Source organism: Grosmannia clavigera (genome assembly GCF_000143105.1).
Source record: "Grosmannia clavigera kw1407 unplaced genomic scaffold GCSC_97, whole genome shotgun sequence".
In the NCBI taxonomy this organism is placed as follows: Eukaryota; Fungi; Ascomycota; class Sordariomycetes; order Ophiostomatales; family Ophiostomataceae; genus Leptographium; species Leptographium clavigerum.
Genome location: NW_014040560.1, coordinates 2,075,612 through 2,098,708, shown reverse-complemented (window position 1 = coordinate 2,098,708; position 23,097 = coordinate 2,075,612). Strand labels below are relative to the sequence as shown.

Genomic DNA, 23,097 nt, shown 5'->3' with positions numbered 1-23,097 from the left:
CGGCTCGTTGTTAAACGCGAGGGCAACTGCCCCGGAATACCCGAAAGGGACGATCCGAGTAGCAGGACCACAGCATTCACAGAATGGGGAAGGATATAAGGAAGCCAGTACACGTACAAAAGCGAGCCAGACAACCCTTTTTTTCGTGTCTTGTGTCCCGTCGTTCACGTCTCTCTCCAAATGATATTTTTTCCTCGGACTATCCATTTTCCGTTCTTCATCTTTTTGTAGGGGCTGAAAATGATATCTACCAGCGACGTTGCAGAGTTCGCAGCAAAGTTGCCCCATGACAACCGCATCGAGGCCGGGTCCGTCAACATCTTGCCAGCCGATTTTCCAGTGTCAGTGCTTCCCGGAGATGCCGAGCCTGTGAAGGTTGCAGCGAATGTGGTTGCAAATATCAACGATCGTTTGACGACGGGTGACTATGACGGCCTGGCGGCTTTGTTCGCCAACCAGGGCGCGTGGCGAGACCATTTAGGCCTGTCATGGGACTTGCGAACGCTTCAAGGGCCCGCCAAAATCGCCGAATTCCTGTGGGCTAGCGGCCACGGCACCAGCCTGAAGAACGTGCGCTTGGATGAATCGGCGCCGAATCGGACGCCCGCCATTGCGGGTCTGGATCCGGACGGAAGGGTTCCGTGCGTCCTGCTGTATGTAACATTTGCAGCCAAGGTGGGAAGCGGTCGGGGTATCATCCGTATGATTCACGATGGCTCTACATGGAAAATCATCACGTTTTACACGGCGCTGAGGGAGCTGACCGGCTTCGAGGAACCTCTGGGGGACCGGCGGCCGCAGGGCGCAAGCCATGGGGGTGGTCGCAATATGCGAAATTGGGCTGAGCAGCGTGCCGATGATGAGAGTTTTGTGAACAGAGATCCGGCTGTTCTGGTAATAGGTGCGTGCTGTCCGGTCTCAACGGGCCATAGTCGCTTCTGGGGCGTGGTCCTTTTTCCGCATTGTTTGGTGGCCGCTAACGGTGTCGTGTTGTTTTGTCAGGCGCGGGACAGGGCGGGCTTACATCGGCAGCACGGTTGCGTATGCTGCAGGTACCGACGCTCGTGGTAGACCGTGAGCAGCGCGTTGGTGATAACTGGCGTGGCCGCTACCGTCAGCTGGTGCTGCATGACCCCGTCTGGTATGACCATCTGCCGTACCTGGAGTTCCCGTCCTTCTGGCCCGTGTTTACGCCCAAAGATAAGCTCGCCGATTTCTTCGAGTCGTATGTTCGCCTGCTGGAACTCAACGTATGGACTCACACCGAGGTCAAGTCGTTGCAGTACGATGCGGCCAAGAAGCGCTACGACGTCACGTTGCGGCGACAGCACGTTGGCGCCGATGGCACGACCCCTGCGACCGAGACACGAACGTTCCACCCACGTCACGTGATACAGGCTACCGGCCATTCTGGCAAGAAAAATATACCAGGAGTGCCAGGCATGGACGCGTTTGTCGGACGTCTGTGGCATAGCTCCGAGTTCCCTGGGGCAACGCCACAGCCGGAGACAACGAACAAAGCGACTACGAAGCGGCGTGCCGTGGTGGTCGGGGCCTGCAACTCTGGTCATGACATCGCGCAGGACTTTTACGAGAATGGTTACGATGTGACCATCGTGCAGCGCTCGTCCACGTACGTTGTCAGTTCCAAGGCCATCGTGAACATCGGGCTGGGTGGACTGTACTCGGAGGCGGCGCAGCGCCGCGTCCCGTGCGACGACGCGGACCTGCTGCTGTGGAGCCGACCGACGGCGCTGGCTAAGGCGGCAGATGTGCAGGTGGCGCAACGGTCAGCCGAGCACGACGCGGACTTGCTACAGAAGCTGCAGGCTGTCGGCTTCCGGCTGGACCGTGGCACCAACGGTGCCGGGCTTATGTACAAGTACTTCCAGCGCGGCGGCGGCTACTACATCGACGTCGGCGCCAGCCAGCTGGTGGTCGAGGGCAAAATCAAGATCCGGTCGGGTCAGGAGGTCACTAAAGTGCTATCCGACGGGCTGGTCCTCGCTGACGGCACGCACCTGCCGGCTGACGAAATTGTCTTTGCCACGGGCTACCAGAACATGCGTACCCAGACGAGCCTACTGTTCGGTGACGCTCTGGCAGACCGCTGTAGTGACGTGTGGGGATTTGACAGCGAGGGTGAGTTCCGCACAATGTGGCGGCGCAGCGGCCAGCCAGGCTTCTGGTTCATGGGCGGCAATTTGGCCCTCTCACGGCATTTCAGCCGCTTTCTCGCGTTGCAGATCAAGGCCCAGGAGGAGGGACTATCGGCGTATGAATAGAATTCTGAGTAAAGGGGCATGAATTGAACGTAAGGGACAAGACGCTTCAGAATGAAATGGAGCCGATTCTAGAGAGATCGACTTGGTAACAGATACAGAGTACGGAGTACGGAGTACGTCTTGATTGGGATTTAAACCGCATTAGCATAATTAGTGCTTACCTGCAACTGCATAGTTAAGCTCTGATTATGTTCCGCCCGCACACCTTGAATGGAACCCGCTCAGCTATGCCCCCGTCCTGCAGAACTCCCGGCTTTCACCAATCTCGCACACGTCAAACAAGCAGTAGGCCCGCTCGCATTCGCGAGCGTTGAGAAAAATCTGAAAAGTCTTTGAGCAGTAAACGGGCCGTTTCCGGCGATTATCTAAGCGTAATGCGGTGTTTTAATTGGCTAAAGCCGTAAACATATTCATTTTAGCAGAGATCGAGCTCCGCCTGCGTAACGTTGGCGGCCAACAACACCCCCGGCAACGTGGGTGTTAAAGGTGTACTTGGGTAGGCCAGGTAAGTTAGGCAGGCAAGGAGGTATCTTCTTAACAGGAGGAAGCAGCCGTATATTTAATAGCTAATTCTTGCCTTCTGCACTCTAAGGGAGTGCGGGAGGCACTCTTTATCGTAGGCGCACCTCTGGCGCACCAAGTGCGCAGGACAGGCGCGACCCCGTTTCTACTTGGCCCGTGCGCTAGCACGTGCTGTGGCCTGTGCGCAGACTGCGCCACGCAGCCTGCGCCACCAGCACCGCTTCTAGTTCACAATGTGCATCTAATACGCTGTGCGCATACTGCGTACGGCTTGCGCGTAGCCTACGTTAGTCCCCTTCTTAGGGCGGCGTTATATAATAATAGTTAAGTGCTATTATAAAGTCTTATAGTTAGCTATAGATTCTAAAGAAGAATAATTAAAATACTAATTTTAGCTATAATACAGCCGGTAGTAAAGATAGTAGCATAGATATATAAAGTAATTTAGCTATTAGTAAGTGCTTTACAAAGTTATTTATAGTATTTAGATTAATAATAGTATTAGGAAAAAGCAGTTTAGTATAGGAACTAAAAAACACCTAGCGTATGCTAGCTATAAGTTATAGTCTTACTAAAAGACTATAAAGCGTGCTTATAAGAAATAAGAAGACTATAAGGCAACGGCTAGCTATATATAAGCTAATTGTTAGTTAATTACTCTTACTATTTCTATATAATTATACACTATAAACTATTTATTCTAGCTTTAAAGGCGCCTCTTAGAGCTATAAACTTAAAATATACTATTAGCAAGCTATTACTTATCTACTAGCTACTTATTACTATTCTTTTTTATAAACGTTTTCCTTACTCTTTTATCCCTCTTTTTAACACTGTCTTTCTTATCTCTCTTGTTACTATTAAGCAAGCCTTTACTAGCTAGTATATAGCTACTACTAGCTATTAACTAGCTGCTTACTAGCGCACTCTTACTAAATGCTACTATACTACTACTACTAGCTACTATAACCGCTCTACTACTACTAGCTATAGCACTAGGAATAGTCTTAGCGCTACGCTAGCGCTTAGCTAAGGTTAATAACTTAGCATAGAACTATTGCTTACTAGGCGCTGCTAGAGGTAGCGGCTAAAGAAAGACTACTGCCTAGTTAATCTAGGCTAGCTTAACTAAGGCTGCTATAGTCTATAAGATCCGCTTAGGCAGCCTTTTTACTCTTATAGTATAGTAAAGCGTGCTACTATAGCTAGCTTAAATAGCTATAGCGCGCTAGGCTAGGCTAAGTACGATAAAACAAGGATTAGCCTAGGTAATAGGTTAGTAATAACTTAATAATAAAGATTAAAGGACTTGCTATTGCTTTAAAGGTAGTAGTAACTTAAGTTTACGCCTATAATAGTATGCTTACGTCTAAAGACGTTAGTAGTAAGAGCTAGGCTACCTTTGCTAACTACTATATAAGCGTTAAAGTAAGCTTTAACTTTTACTAATACTAGTAAAAAACACTAAGGAGCAATGCAGCCTATTATGCTGTCTTAAAACGTTTACGCTAAAAGCGCTACTTAGTTGCTAAAGGCTTTAACTTGTCTTTCTATAACGCACGGCTAAGTTCTTTAGTTATTACCGTTAGAGCTATTAACCTTTAAGCAATTACTGTGTAATTGCTTAGCGTTATAATAATATTATTAACTATTATCTGCTAAAGTAGCAACTTGTTTATACTAGCTAGAAATTCTTAAATGTATTAGGCTAAGCCTTTAATCTCTTTAAGAAGCTATTAGTTAGTAATTATCTACTAGTGTATATAAGTTAATGCACTTACTAGTAAGCATAATATATTATTAGCTATATAACTAACATAGCGCGTTAAGTTCTTAAGCGTAGCTATATATAAGAATTTATAGTAAACGTTTAAATAAGCCTTAAGAATATAGTTTAAATATAAAGCCTACTATAAGGTTAGCTATTACTTAGTAGACGCTATGCTAGTAAAGACTTATGCTTTTAAAAGATAGTGCGTATGCCTAAAAAAGGCGTTTTATAAGGTCTATATCTACAAAAAAACTTATTAAAACTTAAGAGTAGCTTTAGTTAAACATTATTTATAAGCGATTATTAGCTAGCCGCTATATAAAGTTATAAACTATTATATTAACCTACTATATAAGTAAGATTAAAGAAAAAAGAGCTAAAAAGGTAAAAGTAATCCTATAAGTATAAATAAATGTATCTTAAATTATAAAATATACTTACTCTTTTATACCTTAAGGCAATAAAGAAGCTATATTATTAAACGTCTAAATGCATTTTAAAAACTTACTTAACCTTACTTTAATAGCAAGGTAAGAAACGTTTAAAATTAAATAAAAAGACGTCTTAGCAGCAAACTGCCTTTACTATCTAGTAGGCGATAGTTCTATAATTAGCAAGCAATAAACAGCCGCTATTGCCTTTACCCTACCTTACTAGTAGTTAAAAGTTATAAGCCCTACGCCGCTATTTTTAGTTAGCGTATACTACACCCCTATACACTTAGTGTCTAAAGCTAGCCCCCTTGCAACACTCATTGGCGGCAACCTAAGCGTTCCCTAACTAGGATCTAAGCTGCACGCCTTTTAGAGAGTTCTAACAAATAGGACGACCCGTGCATTAGGCAGGATCCGGCGTTTACTGCCGCTATAGACTAAGCAGTACGTGTGCGCTTCCACGTTACCTAAATGCAATCGCACAAGCAAGCAGTCTGCGACCGCTTAGCGATAGCTAATAACCTAGAGCGCTTAACTCTTTTTCTTAACTCTATAAGGGGAGGTTTTTTAACGAGTAAGTAGCTGCTACGTATATACCTTTAGGCTAACAAGGGCGTTACCTAAGGAGGAGAGGGATAGTGTAAGGGTATTCTATATACGCGTCCTTACGCACTGGTTCGGCAACTAGTCGCTTACTAAGCGACGGACTTAACGAACTATCTTAACACGTTGTATAGGACTAGCATAGCTACTTAGCTGTGCTACGCCCTACTAGGGTTGCGCTACACCGTATCTTCTAGCTATGTATATATTAGCTAGCAGGCCTTTGCCTACTAGTCTCTTATAGTTTGTTAAGTTAAAGTCTTAATATAATAGTATAAAATAGTTAAGCCTTTGTAACTACGCATTGTATACTAACCCTTATAGCTTAGCTCTTTTTTCTTACTAAGTTCTTTTATAAGTGTGCGTATCTTACGCGTTTTATTTATATAAGCTACGTTAGTAACTAGCTTAGCGCTATTATCTTTTATAATAGGTATGCACATTTTATACGTCTTTTACGCTATAGCTATAGTGCTTGCTAAGTATACGTCTTTCTTTTATACTCTAGTAATAGTTATTTTAACTTATCTAAGTTTATTAAAGTAATTTAGCCGTCTTAATAGCGTATTAGCTAGGTTTATTACGCTTAGTCTATACTTAACTATAAAGTTAAAAAGGGATAGGTATATAGCCTAGGAAGCCTTACGTTTATTATACCTTAGCTAGGTTATAAAGATGCGTAAGTTATTATAGTTTAATAAGACTTTAATCGTCTCTTTACTACTATTAAGGTAGTGTTACTATTGCTTAAAGGAGTTTATAATTGCTAGTAGCTCTTAATTTAAAGTGCTATAATTTAGCTTTAGTTTTTATAGTTTTCTTAACTAAAAGGCAATTAGGTACTAAGCTCTCTTTTTATCTTATTAAAAGATAATCTTGCTAATAGCTACCTTTAAGGTATTAGTCTTTACGCGTATTGCTTGTTCTAAGTTAAAATAGCGTAGTAAAGGTGCTTTTATAAATGCCTCTCTTAGCATTGCAAAGGCTGCGCGCTCCTTGCTTCTTAGCTATACTAGTCCTAGCTTTTTTGCTATTTTTGCTGCCTTATAGTAGCTTTAATAAAAAAAATAAGATATTTAAGCAAGCTTTAATAAAGTAACAATAAAAGTTGCAAAATCTAAGAAAGACCTACACCTTCTTAAATGTTTATAGCGTTAGCTATTCTATAATCGCGCGTACTCTACACAGGTTTATTGCAAACCCTTTGCTTATAATAATAAACTCTAGGAATTTAACTTCTTACTAGTAAAATAAGCATTTATTGCTATTAATAAATAACTAAGCTTGCTAAAAACGCTTAAAGACCTAGTTTAGGTACTTTATATGCTTCTCTTTATTACGTAAGAATATAAGAATATTATTTAGGTAGATAATATAGATTATATCTACTAAACTATATAGCGCTTAGCTAATATAGTATTAAAAGGTTGCTAAGGCGTTAGTTAGCCTAAAAAGTAAGACTAGGTATTTAAAGAGACTATATCTAGTTTAAAAAGCTATTTTTTATTTATCTCTTTCTTTAATCCTTAAGCGATAATACACCTCTTTAATATTAATTTTTAATATTACCTTTATTCTTACTACGTAGTTTATAATCTTAAATATTAAGAGTAGCAAGTATTAGTTCTTTACAATAACCTTATTTAATCCTCTATAGTTAATGCATAAGCGTAAGCTTTTATCCTTCTTAGGCATAAAAAGAATAAGTGCGCTTATAAAGCTTTTTAATAGGCAAATTTGTCTTGTTGCTAGGTTATTATCTAAGTACTAGCGTAGCTTTCTTAATTCTCTTTATAATAAAGAATATATTGTCTTATATAGTAGTTAACCGCTAAGTAAAAGATTAATTGCATAGTTAGTAGCCTTATATAGCGGTAAAACCTTAGCGTTAAATAAATTTAGCACGTCGCTATACTTGCGCGCTAAATGCGTAAGCAGTACGCTTATGCCTCTTAAATAACCTTTTACTTCTAGGTTGCCTAGCAATATTATATATACCTTTGCGCGCTCTTTGCGCGCTATAGTAAGAAAGATTCCTTATAGTATAAGTTGTATAGTCTTTATGCGTGCTTTAAACTACTAGCAGTAGTTTGCTAGCTTTAGGTAAACTTTCTTACTTTAAAGGGTTATTATTAATAGTAATATTATTAGGCTTTAATACCTAGTAGGTTTAGTAACTCTTATACAAACCTATATAATTTTATAGGTATACCTATAAGAGTCCTTTATACGTAAGGGCACCTTTTACGCTTTTACTACGCTTATAATGCTTTTGTTATGCGCTTTAAGGGTTAGTACTAATATTTTTATAGATTTTAGTCCTTATAGTCTTGCAAATTTATAGTTAATAGTATTAAAACTTGCGTAAGTACTCTATATAATAGATACTTCTATAGTTGTTAGTCTAAGGAGAGAAGCTTAAATAAGAAAAGAATTACTAATCTTAATTATCTCTAGTAACGCCTAAAGGTCTTAGTTTGTTTTAAGTATCTTTAGTTTTTTACCTTCTTAGTATTCTTTTTAGTTAGCTAAACTAAATTCACTAATATAGTCTCTTACCTTTTTAAGCAGTTTTAAGCAAAGTAGCCTTTACTTTTATAAATAAAGTACTTTATACGCTTACTATTTGTATAAGTAAGGTTCTTTTAATAGCCTTTAGTAGCTATAGCAGCTAGTCTACCTCTCCTTCTACCTTAGCCTTTACCTCTAGCACTATTATAGTAGTTACTACAATTATTTTCTTAATTAGTATTATTTTTATAGCTGCTTTTACAGCCTCTTTAACTCTTCTACGCCTTTTTGCTGCGCGTACTATTATTATCTTATTTTAACTATGCCTTTAGCTTCTTTAAGCTTTAAAACATTATTACTTTAGCTACTAGTTCCGCTCTAGTCTATAGTATTTTATTTAATTTTAAAAGATCTTTCTTTAATTCTAGGAGTAGCTTAAAGAATAGCAACTACGCCTATTCCTCTTTTAATTTAATAAGTAGTTAGTTTTTAAGAAAGGTAAGGTAGTTATTAAAGTTTTAAAGAGTTTACCTTAGTCTTTAGTAAGCTTTACTAATTTTATTAGTAATAATAAAAGCTATATTATAAGGATTAGCTATAAAGGTTAAGGTCTAAGCCTTAAGTACATCCTAGTTGCTCTAGGCCTTTGCTACTACTACGTTTATTATACTTTATAAGCACGTTTCCTATATAGTATAGCATAACTACTTTATATATTTAAGTATATAATTAATTTAATAACTAGCGCTTTTAAACTTATTAAAGGCTAGATAAAAGTATTGCTTCTTAGCCTATAGCTAGGCAGCGCGCTCTTAAAAGCTGCTAAGTGTCTTAAAGAGCAGTTTAATGCCGCTTTTTAAGATAATATCTTAACTATAAGGGCTGTCTTTGTTAAAGTCCTTACTGTAGGTGCGCTTACTCTTTGCTTAGGTTGCTCTTATATCTAAGAGCTATTACTATAAGTCTACTATTCGCTGCTTTAAGCGCTCTGCTTTACATAGTTAATTATTTTTAGCAATAAGGTCTGCTACCATCTAGTTTATAATAGGCCTAATAGTCTGCCCTAAAGGGCCTTTGCCTGCATTGTCGTTATCTAGTTGCTTATAATCCTTCTTTAAAAGATTAGAGTCTTTGTTCTTTACTTCTTTAATAATAAGGTTAAAGGGGTTATTAACTATCGCCCTAAAGCTACTCTCTTCTTGCGCACTACGTGCGTGCAACGTTTGCTTTGTAGTCTTTTAAGGTGCTATTGCTCCTTCTGCCTCCTAACTTAGGTAGCCTAATAGTAGAAGAATTAGGAATTGTTAAAGGTATACTTAGGTAAGCTAGGTAAGTTAGGCAGGCAAGGAGGTATCTTCTTAACAGGAGGAAGCAGCCGTATATTTAATAGCTAATTCTTGCCTTCTGCACTCTAAGGGAGTACGGGAGGCGCTCTTTATCGTAGGCGCACCTCTAGCGCACTAAGTGCGCAGGGCAGGCGCGACCCCGTTTCTACTTGGCCTATGCGCTAGCACGTGCTGTGGCCTGTGCGCAGACTGCGCCACGCAGCCTGCGCCACAAGCACCGCTTCTAGTCTACGACGTGCATTTAATACGCTGTGCGCATACTACGTACGGCTTGCGCGTAGCCTGCGTCGGTCCTCTTCCTAGGGCAGCGTTACATTTTATAAGGATTATATTATTGTCTTATTAGTAAATAAGCTATAAGCAAGGCTAATTAGTCTATACTATAACTCTTTTATAGTAAGCTATATAAGAGTCTATAAAACTATAAAACTCTTTATTAAAAAGTACTACTAGCTAGACCTAGCTACTAACGTTTGTGCGTTTATTATTAACTATTTGTTATATATAAGCAATAAAGTCTTATAGTATAAGCTATATAAATACCTTTAGTTACTACTTATGCTAGTTTAGCCCTTCTAGCATATTAGTATAGATTTTATAACTAGTTTTAAGCTAAGCCTAGGTTTAGACGGCTGTTTATATAACGTTATTCTAGTAGTAGTTAATTACTATATAAAGCATAGTATATTTATCTTTACTTAGAAGACAGTTATAGCTGCTAAGGTTGCTTAACTTACTTATAACTATATAGAGACTAAGTTTAGTATTTTAAAAGTAATTGTTAATAATAAAGATAGCTTATTTACTAGCTAATCTTAATAGGAACTAATATAACTTTAAAAGGTTTAGCTAATAATATTAATAGCATACTACTTATAGATAGATAGTAGCATTAAGATCTTAAACTAGACCTTAGAACGATTCTTACAAACGTTCTATAGTCGCTTATAATACTAGTAAACGTAGGTATTAAGTACTATAGAATTTATATATAATAACGCTTACTATACTATAATAAAAACTTCTTTGTTTTATGCGTTATATATATACCACCTCTGTTTTATAAACAACTTTTCTTTTATAGAGGCTATAGTAAAAGGCGTATAAAAGCGTATTAGTTAGCTATAAGCTATTAAGTAGAAGCTAGAAATGTTATAAGAAAAATTAATTTGCTAATAAAATAAGGGTTATAATAAGTAATACTTATATAAAAAAATTATTAAAGGCAAATTTATAAGCTTGTTAATAAAGCACTTAAACTTAGTTAGTTTAAAGAAGCTAAACCTAACCTTTTTACGCGTTTATATTATAAAGAAGCTAAGCTTAGTTATATATTACGTTGCCCTACCTTTATAGTATGCTTGCTAATATAATATGTTTTACATCTCTTACCTTAAACTATAAACTACCATAGTAGAAGAAAGAGAAGAGCTCTTATTCTTAAAAATAGTAAAAGACTAAAAAGAGTATAAGGTTAAGGATATTATTACTTACTTTAGTAAAGGGTTATAGACTTAGTTTCTAGTAAAATAAAAAGGCTAGCTAGCTAAGTATAATACTTAAAAACTAAAAAAGCACTTAGTATACGCTAGCTACAAGTTATAGTCTTACTAAAAGACTATAAAACATACTTATAAGAAATAAAAAGACTATAAAGTAATAACTAGCTATATATAAGTTAATTGTTAGTTAACTACTCTTACTATTTCTATATAATTACGCACTATAAACTACTTATTCTAGCTTTAAAGGCGCCTTTTAAAGCTATGAACTTAAATTATACTATTAGTAAGCTATTGCTTAGCTACTAGCTACTTATTACTATCCTTTTTTATAAACGTCTTTTTTATGTTTTTATTCTTCTTCTTAATACTATCCTTCTTATCCTTCTTTTTACTACTAAGTAAGCCTTTACTAGCTAGTATATAGTTACTACTAGCTACTAACTAGCTGCTTATTAGCATACTCTTATTAAATGCTGCTATACTATTATTACTAGCTGCTATAACTACTTTACTACTACTAGCTATAGCACTAAGAATAGTCTTAGCGCTACGCTAGCGCTTAGCTAAGGTTAGCAACTTAGTATAAGACTATTACTTACTAAGCGCCGCTAAAAGTAGTAGCTAAAGAAGGACTACTACCTAGTTAGTCTAAGCTAGCTTAACTAAGGCTGCTATAGTCTATAAGATCCGCTTAGGCAGCCTTTTTACTCTTATAGTATAGTAAAGCGTGCTACTATAGCTAGCTTAAATAGCTATAGCGCGCTAGGCTAGGCTAAGTACGATAAAACAAGGATTAGCCTAAGTAATAAGTTAGTAATAACTTAATAATAAAAATAAAAAGACTTACTATTATTTTAAAGGTAGTAGTAACTTAGGCTTGTACTTACAATAGTATACTTATATTTAAAGACGTTAGTAGTATAAGTTAAGCTACCTTTGCTAACTATTATATAAGAGTTAAGGTAAGCTTTAGCTTTTACTAGTACTAGTAAAGAATACTAAGGCATAATATAGCCTATTATACTATCTTAAAACGTTTACGCTAAAAGCGCTAATTAGTTACTAAAGGCTTTAACTTATCTTTTTATAAAGTGCGGCTAAGTTTCTTAGTTACTATTATTAAGGCTATTAACCTTTAAGCGATTGCTTTATAATCGCTTAGTATTATAATAATATTATTAACTATTATTTACTAAAGTAGCAACTTATTTATACTAGCTAAAAACTTTTAAATATATTAAGCTAAGCCTTTAATTTTATTAAGGAACTATTAGTTAGTAATTAACTACTAGCGTATATAAGTTAATATACTTACTAGTAAGTATAATATATTATTAGCTATATAGCTAATATAGCGCGCTAGGTTCTTTAATAAAGCTATATATAAAAACTTATAGTAGATATTTAAGTAAGCTTAAAAACATAGTTTAGGTATAAAGCTTACTTTAAAGTTAGCTATTACTTAGTAACTACTATACTAGTAAAAACTTATACTTTTAAAAGATAATATATATACTTAAGAAAAGTGTTTTATAGAATCTATATTTATAAGAAAGTTTATTAAAACTTAAAAGTAGCTTTAGTTAAACATTATTTATAAGTACTTATTAACTAGCTATTATATAAAGTTATAAATTATTATATTAACCTACTACGCTAGTAAGATTAAAGAAAAAAGGCTAAAAAGGTAAAAGTAGTTTTATAAGTATAAATAAATTTATCTTAAAATTATAGGATATACTTACTCTTTTATACCTTAAGGTAATAAAAAAGCTATATTATTAAACATTTAAATACATCTTAAAAACTTACTTAACTTTGCTTTAATAATAAGGTAAAAAACATTTAAAATTAAATAAAAGAATGTCTTAGTAGTAAACTACCTTTACTATCTAGTTAGCAATAGTTCTATAATTAGCAAGTAATAAATAGCCGCTAATACCTTTATCTTACCTTACTAGTAATTAAGAGTCTTAAGCTTTACGCTATTATTTTTAATTAGCATATACTATAGCTTTATACACTTAGTATCTAAGGCTAGCTCCTTTATAACACTTATCGGCGGCTACCTAAGCGTTCTCTAACTAAGATCTAAGCTATACACCTCTTAAAAAGCTTCTACACATAAGATAACCCTTGCATTAGGCAGGATCTAGCGTTTACTACCGCTATAAACTAAGCAGTACGTATGCGCTTCTATATACCTAAATATAGTCGCATAAGCAAGCAGTCTGCAACCGCTTAGCAACCGTTAATAACCTAGAGCACTTAACTCTTTTTCCTAACTCTATACAAAAAGGTTTTTTAACAAGCAAGTAGCTGCCGCGTATACACCTCTAGGCTAATAAGGGCGTTACCTAAGAAGGAGGGGGATAGTATAAGAGTATTCTACACACGCGTCCCTATGCACCGGTTTAGCAACCTGTCGCTTACTAAGCGGCGGACTTAACAAACTATCTTAATACGTTGCATAGGACTAGCATAGCCACTTAGCTGTGCTACGCCCTACTAAGGTTGCGCTATACCGCATCTTCTAGTTACGTATAAATTAGCTGGTAGGCCGTCGCCTACTAGTCTACTATAGTTTGTTAAGTTAAAGTCTTAATACATAAGTACAAACACGTTTAAAGCCTTTAAAATTATATATTGCATACTAACCCTTACACTAATATAGCATAGCTTACTCTAGCGCATACGCTAAAAAACGTACAGCTAGTTAAAAGAGCATAAATTTTCTACGCTAGCACTATATTAAGGGGAAATAGGTAGAGAGGAGGTGTTTAACCTAATAACTACTATAAGTTGCCTAGCGGGTACCTGTAAATTACCGGAATAGGTATAAATTTTGTGTAGATCTTTGCCCAATAGCGTAATTTGGCGACAGGGGCGTGCCCCGCAGATAGGTCGTTAATATAATAGATACGCCTGTTTCCGGTAGCTGTCGCGGCGGCTCTAGGACGGGCTCTGTGGTTAGTGCCCACGTGCCCTAAGTGTCTACATATAACCCGACCATTCCCACAAAAGCTGAGTCGACCATTGTGGGTCTATTTGTGGGTCTTTTCAATTAGTAATTCCTGCTACAAAAATTACTGCCTTAGGCTCGTCTTCTACATCTTGTACTATTCTAAAGGGTGGTACAACTGCTGCAAAGGCGGTGTAGCTAAGACGTACCTAACTAAATATGTGCATTATAAATAATATTTAGATTTAAAATACAAACTTAATTTTATGTATATTAGAGATTTTCAGCTTAAAATGCACACTAAGTGCAAACGTAGTAAATTGTTTGTTTACTTTCTTTTTCTATAGTACTTGTATTTTTCCGTGCCGGCGGGTTTTTTCCCTACCTAGCAGAAAAATTATGCCGACTTTTTTTATTGCTTGTACTACCTCTAACAGAGTACATTAACAAGCGTAAGGCAAAAACTTCTATAATGATTATTAAGTAAATAAGACCTATATTAGTCGGCTTAGCTTTTTGTAAAGCTCTAGAATGGAGCGCACTGTGAACGTTCTGACTAATGTTAGCAAAGCGGACTCTCATTGGTCATAATAGGTAAAAGTGGGGAACAGCCCCAGTGAAATTCCAGCATCAGTGAAGGCGCGCCATGTACTCCTTTCTAGCTAGATACATCACGCATATCATCAGCCATTAGTCGTCGTCATCCTTCTATTAGTGGCGTCGGTGATTTACGAGTAGGCGCGGAGCAGCTGGAAAGAGGTTTGTGCTGCTGCTTTTTGTTTTTTGACTGACAGACGGACTCAGCAGGAAGCTATGTGCGCTTTTTCTCCCGGCCTATCTGAGTAGTCCTCATCACCGCGGCGGGATGGTGTCATGACGACGCCTGGGATGCAGAGTACTATAGCATCGCACAGTGGAAACCCATAGTGACCCCGCCAGCAACAAAACAATTTGGCGCCTGCTTGGTTGCTTATGGCCGTACGGAGTACGCCAGGTCCCTCCATTCTATATGATCCGTGCACGCCAAGGGCCTAGCTGAATCGTTGCGCCAAAAGGCCCGGAGCTATGATCGTACTTCAGCTGACTCTGATCCATTCCGTTCTTCACACTCGCAAAAACGTAAACAGTGTCTGGCTTCGCCTTTACCTGCCTCTCCTCCGCATCGTTGCCAATTGGTGCAACATTTCCTGCGAGCGTCCACCTGTCTTTCAAAAACCGCACTACCGCCCTTGACCGTTGTCACCGAACAGCCCGACACCTTCCCTCCCTTCCAACACATTTTTACCTGAACATCTTTCCGGACATCCCGATGTGGAACGGCGGCTACCAGCAAGGCGGTGGCTATCAGCAAGGTTCCTACGGCGGACCTCCTCCGAATGCATTCCCGCCGCCACACGGCCCGCCACCACCGGGCTATGATGGATACGGTTATCCCCAGCAGCAAGGCCACGGCGGTCAGCCGGGCTACGGTAGTCAGCCGGGTTACGGTGGCCAACCGGGCTACGGTGGCCAACCGGGCTACGGTGGCCAGCAGGCTTATGGTGGCCAGCAAGGATACGGACAGCAGCAACAGCAAGGCTACAGCCATCAAACCCGTGGTGCGCAAGCTCCGCCGTCTGGCGAACAGCAGTTCGGCCATGGCGCCCCTTCGGAGTACACCTTCCAGTACAGTAATTGCACAGGTCGCCGCAAAGCCCTGCTTATTGGCATAAACTACATTGGCTCTGACAACGCCTTGAACGGCTGCATCAACGACACTAAGAATGTGTCTAATTTCCTTATGCAGCACTACCATTACAAGCGCCAGGATATGGTTATTCTGACTGACGACCAAAGCGACCCTGTCCTGATACCCACAAAGGCCAACATGATCCGCGCCATGCAGTGGCTCGTCGACGGCGCCCAACCCAACGACGCGCTTTTCCTGCACTACTCTGGTCATGGAGGCCAGACCGAGGACCTCGACGGCGATGAAGACGACGGCTTTGACGAGGTCATCTACCCTGTCGACTTCAAACAGGCCGGTCACATTGTCGACGATGAGATTCACCACTACGTCGTAAAGCCTCTGCAGGCCGGTGTGCGCCTGACAGCCATCTTCGACTCGTGTCACTCCGGTTCCGTCATGGACCTCCCCTACATCTACTCCACTAAGGGCGCGCTCAAGGAACCCAACCTGGCCGAGGAGGCTGGTAAGGGCCTTCTAGGGGTCATTTCTGCCTATGCTCAAGGAAATATGTCAGGGGTTGCATCCAGTATCCTAGGCTTTGCCAAATCTGCCTACCGCGGTGACGACGCGTACAAGCGCACTGTCCAAACCCGCACGTCGCCCGCCGATGTCATAATGTGGTCCGGCAGCAAGGACGATCAAACCAGCGCCGACGCCACCATCGCATCGAAAGCTACTGGTGCCATGTCTTGGGCCTTTATCTCCGCCCTGCAGCAGAATCCGCAGCAGAGCTACGTGCAGTTGCTTAACAGTATTCGCGAAGTGTTACAGACCAAGTACACCCAGAAGCCCCAGCTATCCTGCAGTCATCCTTTAGGTACGTCGCCATTGATTTCTCTGGGCTTTATTTCATTCTTATTTGGTCGTGGCTGTTCTTACTAACAAGCGCTCAGATGTCAATCTTCTCTTCGTCATGTGATATCTCGGATGCTTGGATTGTTCTCCGTACATGTGTTGAAGAAGCTGGTTTTGTTTGTATTTTGAAACCCCCGTTGTTTAGTGTCCATACTGAAATTTTTCACTATTTACTCCGTATCGTCATCATATGTTATTTCGTAGTTTGTTTTTCGGCTTACATGAACATGTTGTCATCTACATCTCCAAGTTATTGTGAGAGACTGGACCAATAATAACATACGAATCATGAGATTAGTTGCCATCGTGGAGGAAGAAGACTGGCACATCCCCAGCGGGATTAGCCTAAGATATTTCAGAATTGATATCAAGGCGCCCATGGCGTCGAATTTGAAAGAATCATGAAACAGCGGCACCTAAACATGATTGCAACAGGCGGATCTATTGGTACTGGCTTCTTCGTCGGCTCTGGAACTGCTCTCAGTACAAGTATAAGTTGTTCAGACTGGGCCCAGATCTTTATCCTGATTTTTGGGGTTATAGTTATGATGGCTAGACGAGATGCAGTGGGCTATTGTCCTTCTGTTGGAGTTATCCGTCTGCGCTCTAACTGTATCTCAAGGGAAAAGCGATATAACACATGGTGAGTCCTATCAAGTCCATTCCAATTTGCGATCGTAGCACTTCTGGCATTGATAAAGCAGCATGATTAACTATTTTACTCGGCCTCATCATTTTCATTAACATTTTGGTAGTAAATTATGACGAAGAAGAAATTTGGGCCTCACTTATCAATCTCTTAGCTACAATTATATTCATGATCATTGTCTTCTCATGGTTCTTGGTGGCGGCCCTAGAGATGGACTCTATGGCGAGTACTGGGGCACGCGCCCATGGCACGATCTGGGCGCTTCTAAGAACGGCTTCCGCGGGTGCTGCAGCGTGTTCGTGACGGCTGTCTTTGCTTTTAGCGGCACCGAACCGGTTGGCTTGGCCGCAGTAGAGGCTATAACAAAGCGCTCTCAAGAGCCATCAAGCAGGTCCTCTGGCGCATCACGTTGTCCTACATCTTGGACCTCTTGTTAATCGTATTGCTTGTCAATTCCAACGACGGCCGCCTATTGGGTGTTAATCCATACGTCGATGTCGACGCCCCCCCATTTGTCACCGTGTGTAAGAACGCCGATCTAACAGGACTTGACAGGTTCATAGATGTCATCTTTCTCGTCTCTGTCCTGTCCATAGGTGTCTCTGCTGTCTAGGCCTGATGGTTTTCATCCTAGTGCTAGTAGCTCTGATTCACGTGGTAATTTGGCCCCCCTACAACGACGCACAAGGCTATCTTCAGGCATACTTGGCAATTCCAGTAGTAGTTGTTTTCTGGATCGGCGATTTCATCCAGAAATGGCGTAGCTGCTTACGCACAAGTAAAATTGATATAGACACAAAGCGTCGTGAACTACCGGGGGACGAGATCCGCGCAGAGAGGGGCCGCTTGGCTCGCAAGTCTATTGCTAAGCGAATTTGTGGTATCGTACTATGTTTGTTTGAGCCGGCGTAGGGAATTAAATAGACCTATCCATGATGCTGGACAATGCAGTGTTTGCATTTGCAAATTTCAAGGGCGTTTTGAGCTGTATACTTCAATCGAAGAAGTAACTCGCCAAATTTTTGCTTAGCTAAAAGGCCGATTAGCTTTGCTATATATTTTAAAGAGAACAGAGTTCGGTAAGCGCGAAGAAACATCGCATACATGACCGTTTACAGAATTTGCGATACTTTATATTGTTAGGAGGAGGATACCTGCCTTATAGCTTACTTGCGAGCATTTGATATCATGGTAGACCGAACTTCGTAAGCTGATCACATGCGGCCATCCCCACGTCAGCAATTACCCCACCACCGCCAAGCCTATCGTCGTTTGCTTTTCTCGCTTGATCAACTTGAAAGGACTTAAGCTACCTATCTATCGCCATAAGTCTCGCTCATCTTCAGACTCCCCAAAAGGCCGGAACAGCAAGAGCTGGCCCTATATAACTGACGTGTAGCCTCAGAAACGCACACCTTTGTCGCTCGCGTGCTCTTTACGTTTTTGCCATACTGGCAGCGCCTTCTATCGTTGTATCTTCTTATCTAGTAACCGGAAACGCCGGTGCTTCTACATTTCCCGAGCTTGCGATAGAGTCGCTATTTTACGACAGTCAGCTTAGAAACTGAAACATATTATCTCGTCTTCATAACAAAAGACAACAAATGATGGACCGGCGGACGAGATCGACGGCGAAACGGCGTCGTGTTGGTGGTCTGCAGCCAGAAAATCAGGCGGGGGGAGGCAGCAGCTCACTTCATCTACGAGAGCCACTACCATCTGCAAACCCCTTTCGCACGATTGAGTGTCCACCGTGTATGCCAATGCCACAAACCGAGCCAAGTAAACCGAATTTTCCCCTGTTCAACAAGCTGCCACCAGAACTACGCATGCACGTGTGGCAGATATACAGGGACTTTTCCATGCAACCGCCACACCCATTGCGGGTACGGCTCTACCGAGGACACGAGCGTGTCAGTCGTAGCAACCGGAAGATGACGCACAAAGCGACCCTACGGCTGACGGCAATGCCGGACTTGGGAGCTGCAACAGTGTCTCGACGTGCCATGCTCCGCATCTGTCGTGATGCGCGGTACGAGTTCTTACGGCGTTGGTCATCTATTCTGATCCTTGACCGATATGGCGTACTACGGTTCGATCCGGACAGAGATGCCGTGTTTCTTGACATACGAAATACACGCGTGATAGAAGATTTGGTGCGCATGCGCACCGAGGGATTATGCCCGGATTTTGCACGGGCCATTGGCCATATTGGCTTTGAAATGGTTCCTCGACTCCCTCACTGGTCCTTCAACAGCCGTCCGTGGCTTGACCCTAGGCTGGATTTTATTCTGTGTTTTCCGAATCTGCATAGCATTTCACTTATAAGCTTTGACGCATTCGACGGTGAGGTGAATTGGGACAATAAAGACAGTGTGTCCTGGCTTTTGTCGCGATCTCGGAGCCACTACGTTAAGTTTCGCAGCTTCCCTGTGTTGGACGGCGTCGACTATAAAAAACAGAGTATTGTCGGCACACGAACAGGCGGGGGGACAGAAAAGCATGACTGTGTCATTTGCACAATACACAAGTGTGTGTATGTTCGGGACTTTCTGCGAAACATCGAGGTTAACGTCATCGACAGACCAGAACTGACGGACGAAGAAAACAAATGGCTATCTGGCCTGTCTTATCACACACTTTTGGCATCCACTCCGCGAATGGAAGAGAGTGTTAGACCTTTTCAGGGCTGGCTCAGTGCCGATGAGCAAATAGACGAGGACGAGGACGAAGAACATGAGGCGGGGGGAACGGGAGAAGAAGAGAGAGAGGGAGAGGGAGAGGAAGACGAGGACGACGATGAAGACGATGAGGACGACGGCGGCAATTATGACGATGATGACGATGTGGATGAGGAAGAGTCTGGGTCGGAGTTTGTCCACCATTAATAAAGATGATCCAGGAAGATCATGAGAGGAATGTTTCCCATTATGGTCATACGTTTGTGCCCTAATCATTGGGATTGTTCAGAATTCGGATTGGTTTTCATCTGTATTCTTGATTTGCCGGCGTCGAGGAGTATCTCAAGTTGAGGCCGTTCTGATAGCGCTCGGTCAGAAACAGAATCACGTTATGTTTGCGCAGCGGCCAGACACTACGAGTATTTCGGTGACAACACTGTTTGTCTTGTGCATCTAATGGGTATATTATCTCCTCGAAGGCCTATCAACTAGGTTTTCAGAATGAGCTGCATGTCGTTTGATTCGTGGTCCTTGGTAAGCTTTTGCTCGTCAATAGTTCCGCTTGACACTGTCTAAAAATTCCCGCCCGGACTTTGCCCCATCATGTGCGTGTCGGAAGAGCTGCCGCTCCCACTCATCGAGGCCTCGAAGAAACTCTTGCCCGGTGGATCCAATTCCTAGGTTGCTACTGTTCGTGTCATCCTTCTTATCGCCGTTCGACGTATTGCTGCCGCTCCCGCTACCCCCGCCTGCTGAACCATACCCGACTTTGCGAGCGTGCAAGCCGATCTCTGCGGATCGTCCGACAAAAGCAGTGCGCAGGACGACGGCTAGGTCTCGCTCTTCGAAAAGGTCGAGTATGCGTGTAGCTAGGCTGTAGAAATGGGCGGACTGGTCGCGGAGGGGGACCGAACGAGGGTCGGCCTTTAGAGCCTGGACAACGTCGTTGGTCAGAGCAGGTGGAAGATTGAGGGTAAGGAAGGGTGGATTGTCGTCAGATGCACTATGGGCTAAAGCTAGCATTTCGGCAAGCCACAGCGGGAGGCCAAGACGGGTGCCTCTTCGGAGGGAGTGTGATGGGGTCTGGTCTAAGTAACCAAGGCCAGGGACGTCAATTTGAAACTCGCATGGTATTTTCTGTCCGATCACTTTAGTTGGAAGCAAGAACCGCTGGAGGTGGGGCCAAGAAAGATTGTGCCATACCTCTGCATCCGTTAGAATGGCATCTATGTCATAATACGACATACTTCCTGTTTTAACCGTTGGGTGTGGGCCACGGAAATCTTGCAAGAATCGCAGTGTTCCTGACGTACTCCGTACGGGTTAGTTAGTATTCATGAAATCGCGACGCGACGTGCCTTGGCGGGGTTGGCGCCACAGACAAGCCACATCTTTCAAAGCTTTTGATCGCCATGACGACATCGTTCAGCTTATATAATATCCCATTCACCCCACGGTCGGAACTCGGCGAATGAGCAGCCAGCCGTTACCTCCGCTAGGATTACGATTCTAGTGCCGAGCTCTTCTAAGAACTTCATTTCCCTGGCCTCGCTTTTCTCATAATACTTAACGTCCCAAACTTGCTCCTACCGGCGCTCGACTCTTCAATTTTCCGAGAAAATCTGCTTCCAATTTCACACTGCAGCTCAAATGACGTCGCTACTTCGTTCTTCTGTCCTCCGGGGCGCCATGCGTGTTCGGCCTTCTGCTACTGCTACCATGAGCACCACTTTTGTCCGCACGAAGGCCACTCTCCCGGATCTTTCGTGTAAGAAAAAAAAAGCCCTAGGCCATTATCTACTATTGCTTGACCGTGTTTGCAGCAACCGACTGACCTGCACTTTTTCCGTTCAAATTAGACGACTATGGTGCTCTCGAGCCGTACATTTCGGGCAAGATTATGGAGCTTCACCATAGCAAGCACCACCAAACCTATGTCAATGGCCTGAACTCTGCGCTCGCAACTATTGACGAAGCTGAGGCCAAGGGCGACTTCCATAAGGCAGCCCAAGTGGCACCCCTCCTCAATTTTCACGGCGGCGGCCACATCAACCACACTCTTTTCTGGGAGAACTTGGCGCCTGCCAGCCGTGATGGCGGCGGAAGCCCAGATGGAAAGCTTAAGGTGCACTCTACATATCATATCGCTTACATCATATCGCGGTGGCCTGCTGACAGCATCCCCTACTTGCCTAGTTTGCAATCGAAAAAGACTTCGGTTCTACAGAGGTCCTCGTCAAGGACTTTAACGCTGCCCTCGCCGGTATTCAGGGCAGCGGCTGGGCTTGGCTCGCTAAGGACAAGGCCTCGAACACGTTAACTCTGGTTACTCGTGCAAACCAGGACCCGGTGTCGGGAACGCTCGTCCCGCTGCTAGGCATTGACGCGTGGGAGCATGCCTACTACCTTCAGTACGAAAACCGCAAAGCTGAATACTTCTCAGCAATTTGGAATGTGATCAACTGGAAAACAGTAGCCAAACGATTCGAGAAGGCATAAGCTCGATTTAAGATATGTTCGGCGAGCGGAAACCGAGTGGTGGATGATATTTTAGGCTAAGCCAGTTGGGTCGGCATGGCCAGGGTTTTTTATCGGCAATCTAAATGCCGGGCTACTCGGCACACGCACAGTTGCTGACAATTGAATACATTTGGGGCAATTGTCCTCTACTATGTACGCATCTGCTGTTCATCTATGATCCCGTCCAACTCTGGTACCCCGGACACCCCCACTTATACCCCTGCTAGAAGTGGTAAGACGATCACGTACGGAGTACGGAGTAGACAGTAGCATTTGCTGGGGATCCTAGTACGAGTACAGAGTACGGAGTACTCAACACTTCATCAAGAGATGGGTCACATGAATCACAGCCCCCTTTCCGGCATCTAGTCTTCTAAAAACCTGGGCCAGCCGTGCATTCTGGGCTGAAGTGGTCTTCTTTATCGCCCCATAGAGGCATGGCAATAATGCAAGGCTCATCTGGAAATGATATCCATACTTCCCACGTACGAGTATGTTTTTCTCGAGATCATCATTTAGCACAGCGACACGATCGGTCTAATATTTGTCGTTATCGTGAAGGCCGAACTCCTGCCCATCTTGTGAAATTGGCGTCGCACAAAAATCCCGTCCCATGATCGCTTCTCACGAATATGGCTACCCTTTATTACTCTTGGGCTGTTGCAAATCACAGCCTGAATTTACTATGTAAGGAGGAGGCGGGGACGATATCAACTGGCCAATG

General features: G+C 42.1%; 4 protein-coding genes across 4 annotated transcripts; 3 read left to right on the top strand and 1 right to left on the bottom strand.

Moving 5' to 3' along the window:
- Positions 1-240: 240 nt before the first annotated feature.
- Positions 241-2,285, top strand: CMQ_4401 (flavin-binding monooxygenase-like protein; the record flags this gene model as incomplete). The annotated part of the gene is made up of 2 exons (XM_014312557.1): positions 241-901; positions 1,003-2,285. The coding sequence occupies 2 exons, from the start codon at positions 241-243 to the stop codon at positions 2,283-2,285; spliced, it is 1,944 nt and encodes a 647-aa protein (XP_014168032.1).
- A 12,963-nt stretch (positions 2,286-15,248) lies between these two features.
- CMQ_4329 (metacaspase) lies at positions 15,249-16,587 on the top strand (the record flags this gene model as incomplete). The annotated part of the gene is made up of 2 exons (XM_014312485.1): positions 15,249-16,485; positions 16,562-16,587. The coding sequence occupies 2 exons, from the start codon at positions 15,249-15,251 to the stop codon at positions 16,585-16,587; spliced, it is 1,263 nt and encodes a 420-aa protein (XP_014167960.1).
- Positions 16,588-20,402: 3,815 nt separating this feature from the next.
- On the bottom strand, positions 20,403-21,098 carry CMQ_4710 (gins complex subunit; the record flags this gene model as incomplete). Its single annotated transcript, XM_014312866.1, has 2 exons — positions 20,403-20,990; positions 21,057-21,098. 2 exons carry the CDS (start codon positions 21,096-21,098, stop codon positions 20,403-20,405), a joined length of 630 nt encoding a protein of 209 aa, XP_014168341.1.
- A 405-nt stretch (positions 21,099-21,503) lies between these two features.
- On the top strand, positions 21,504-22,352 carry CMQ_4819 (mn superoxide dismutase; the record flags this gene model as incomplete). Its single annotated transcript, XM_014312975.1, has 3 exons — positions 21,504-21,621; positions 21,713-21,978; positions 22,050-22,352. The coding sequence occupies 3 exons, from the start codon at positions 21,504-21,506 to the stop codon at positions 22,350-22,352; spliced, it is 687 nt and encodes a 228-aa protein (XP_014168450.1).
- Positions 22,353-23,097: the final 745 nt, after the last annotated feature.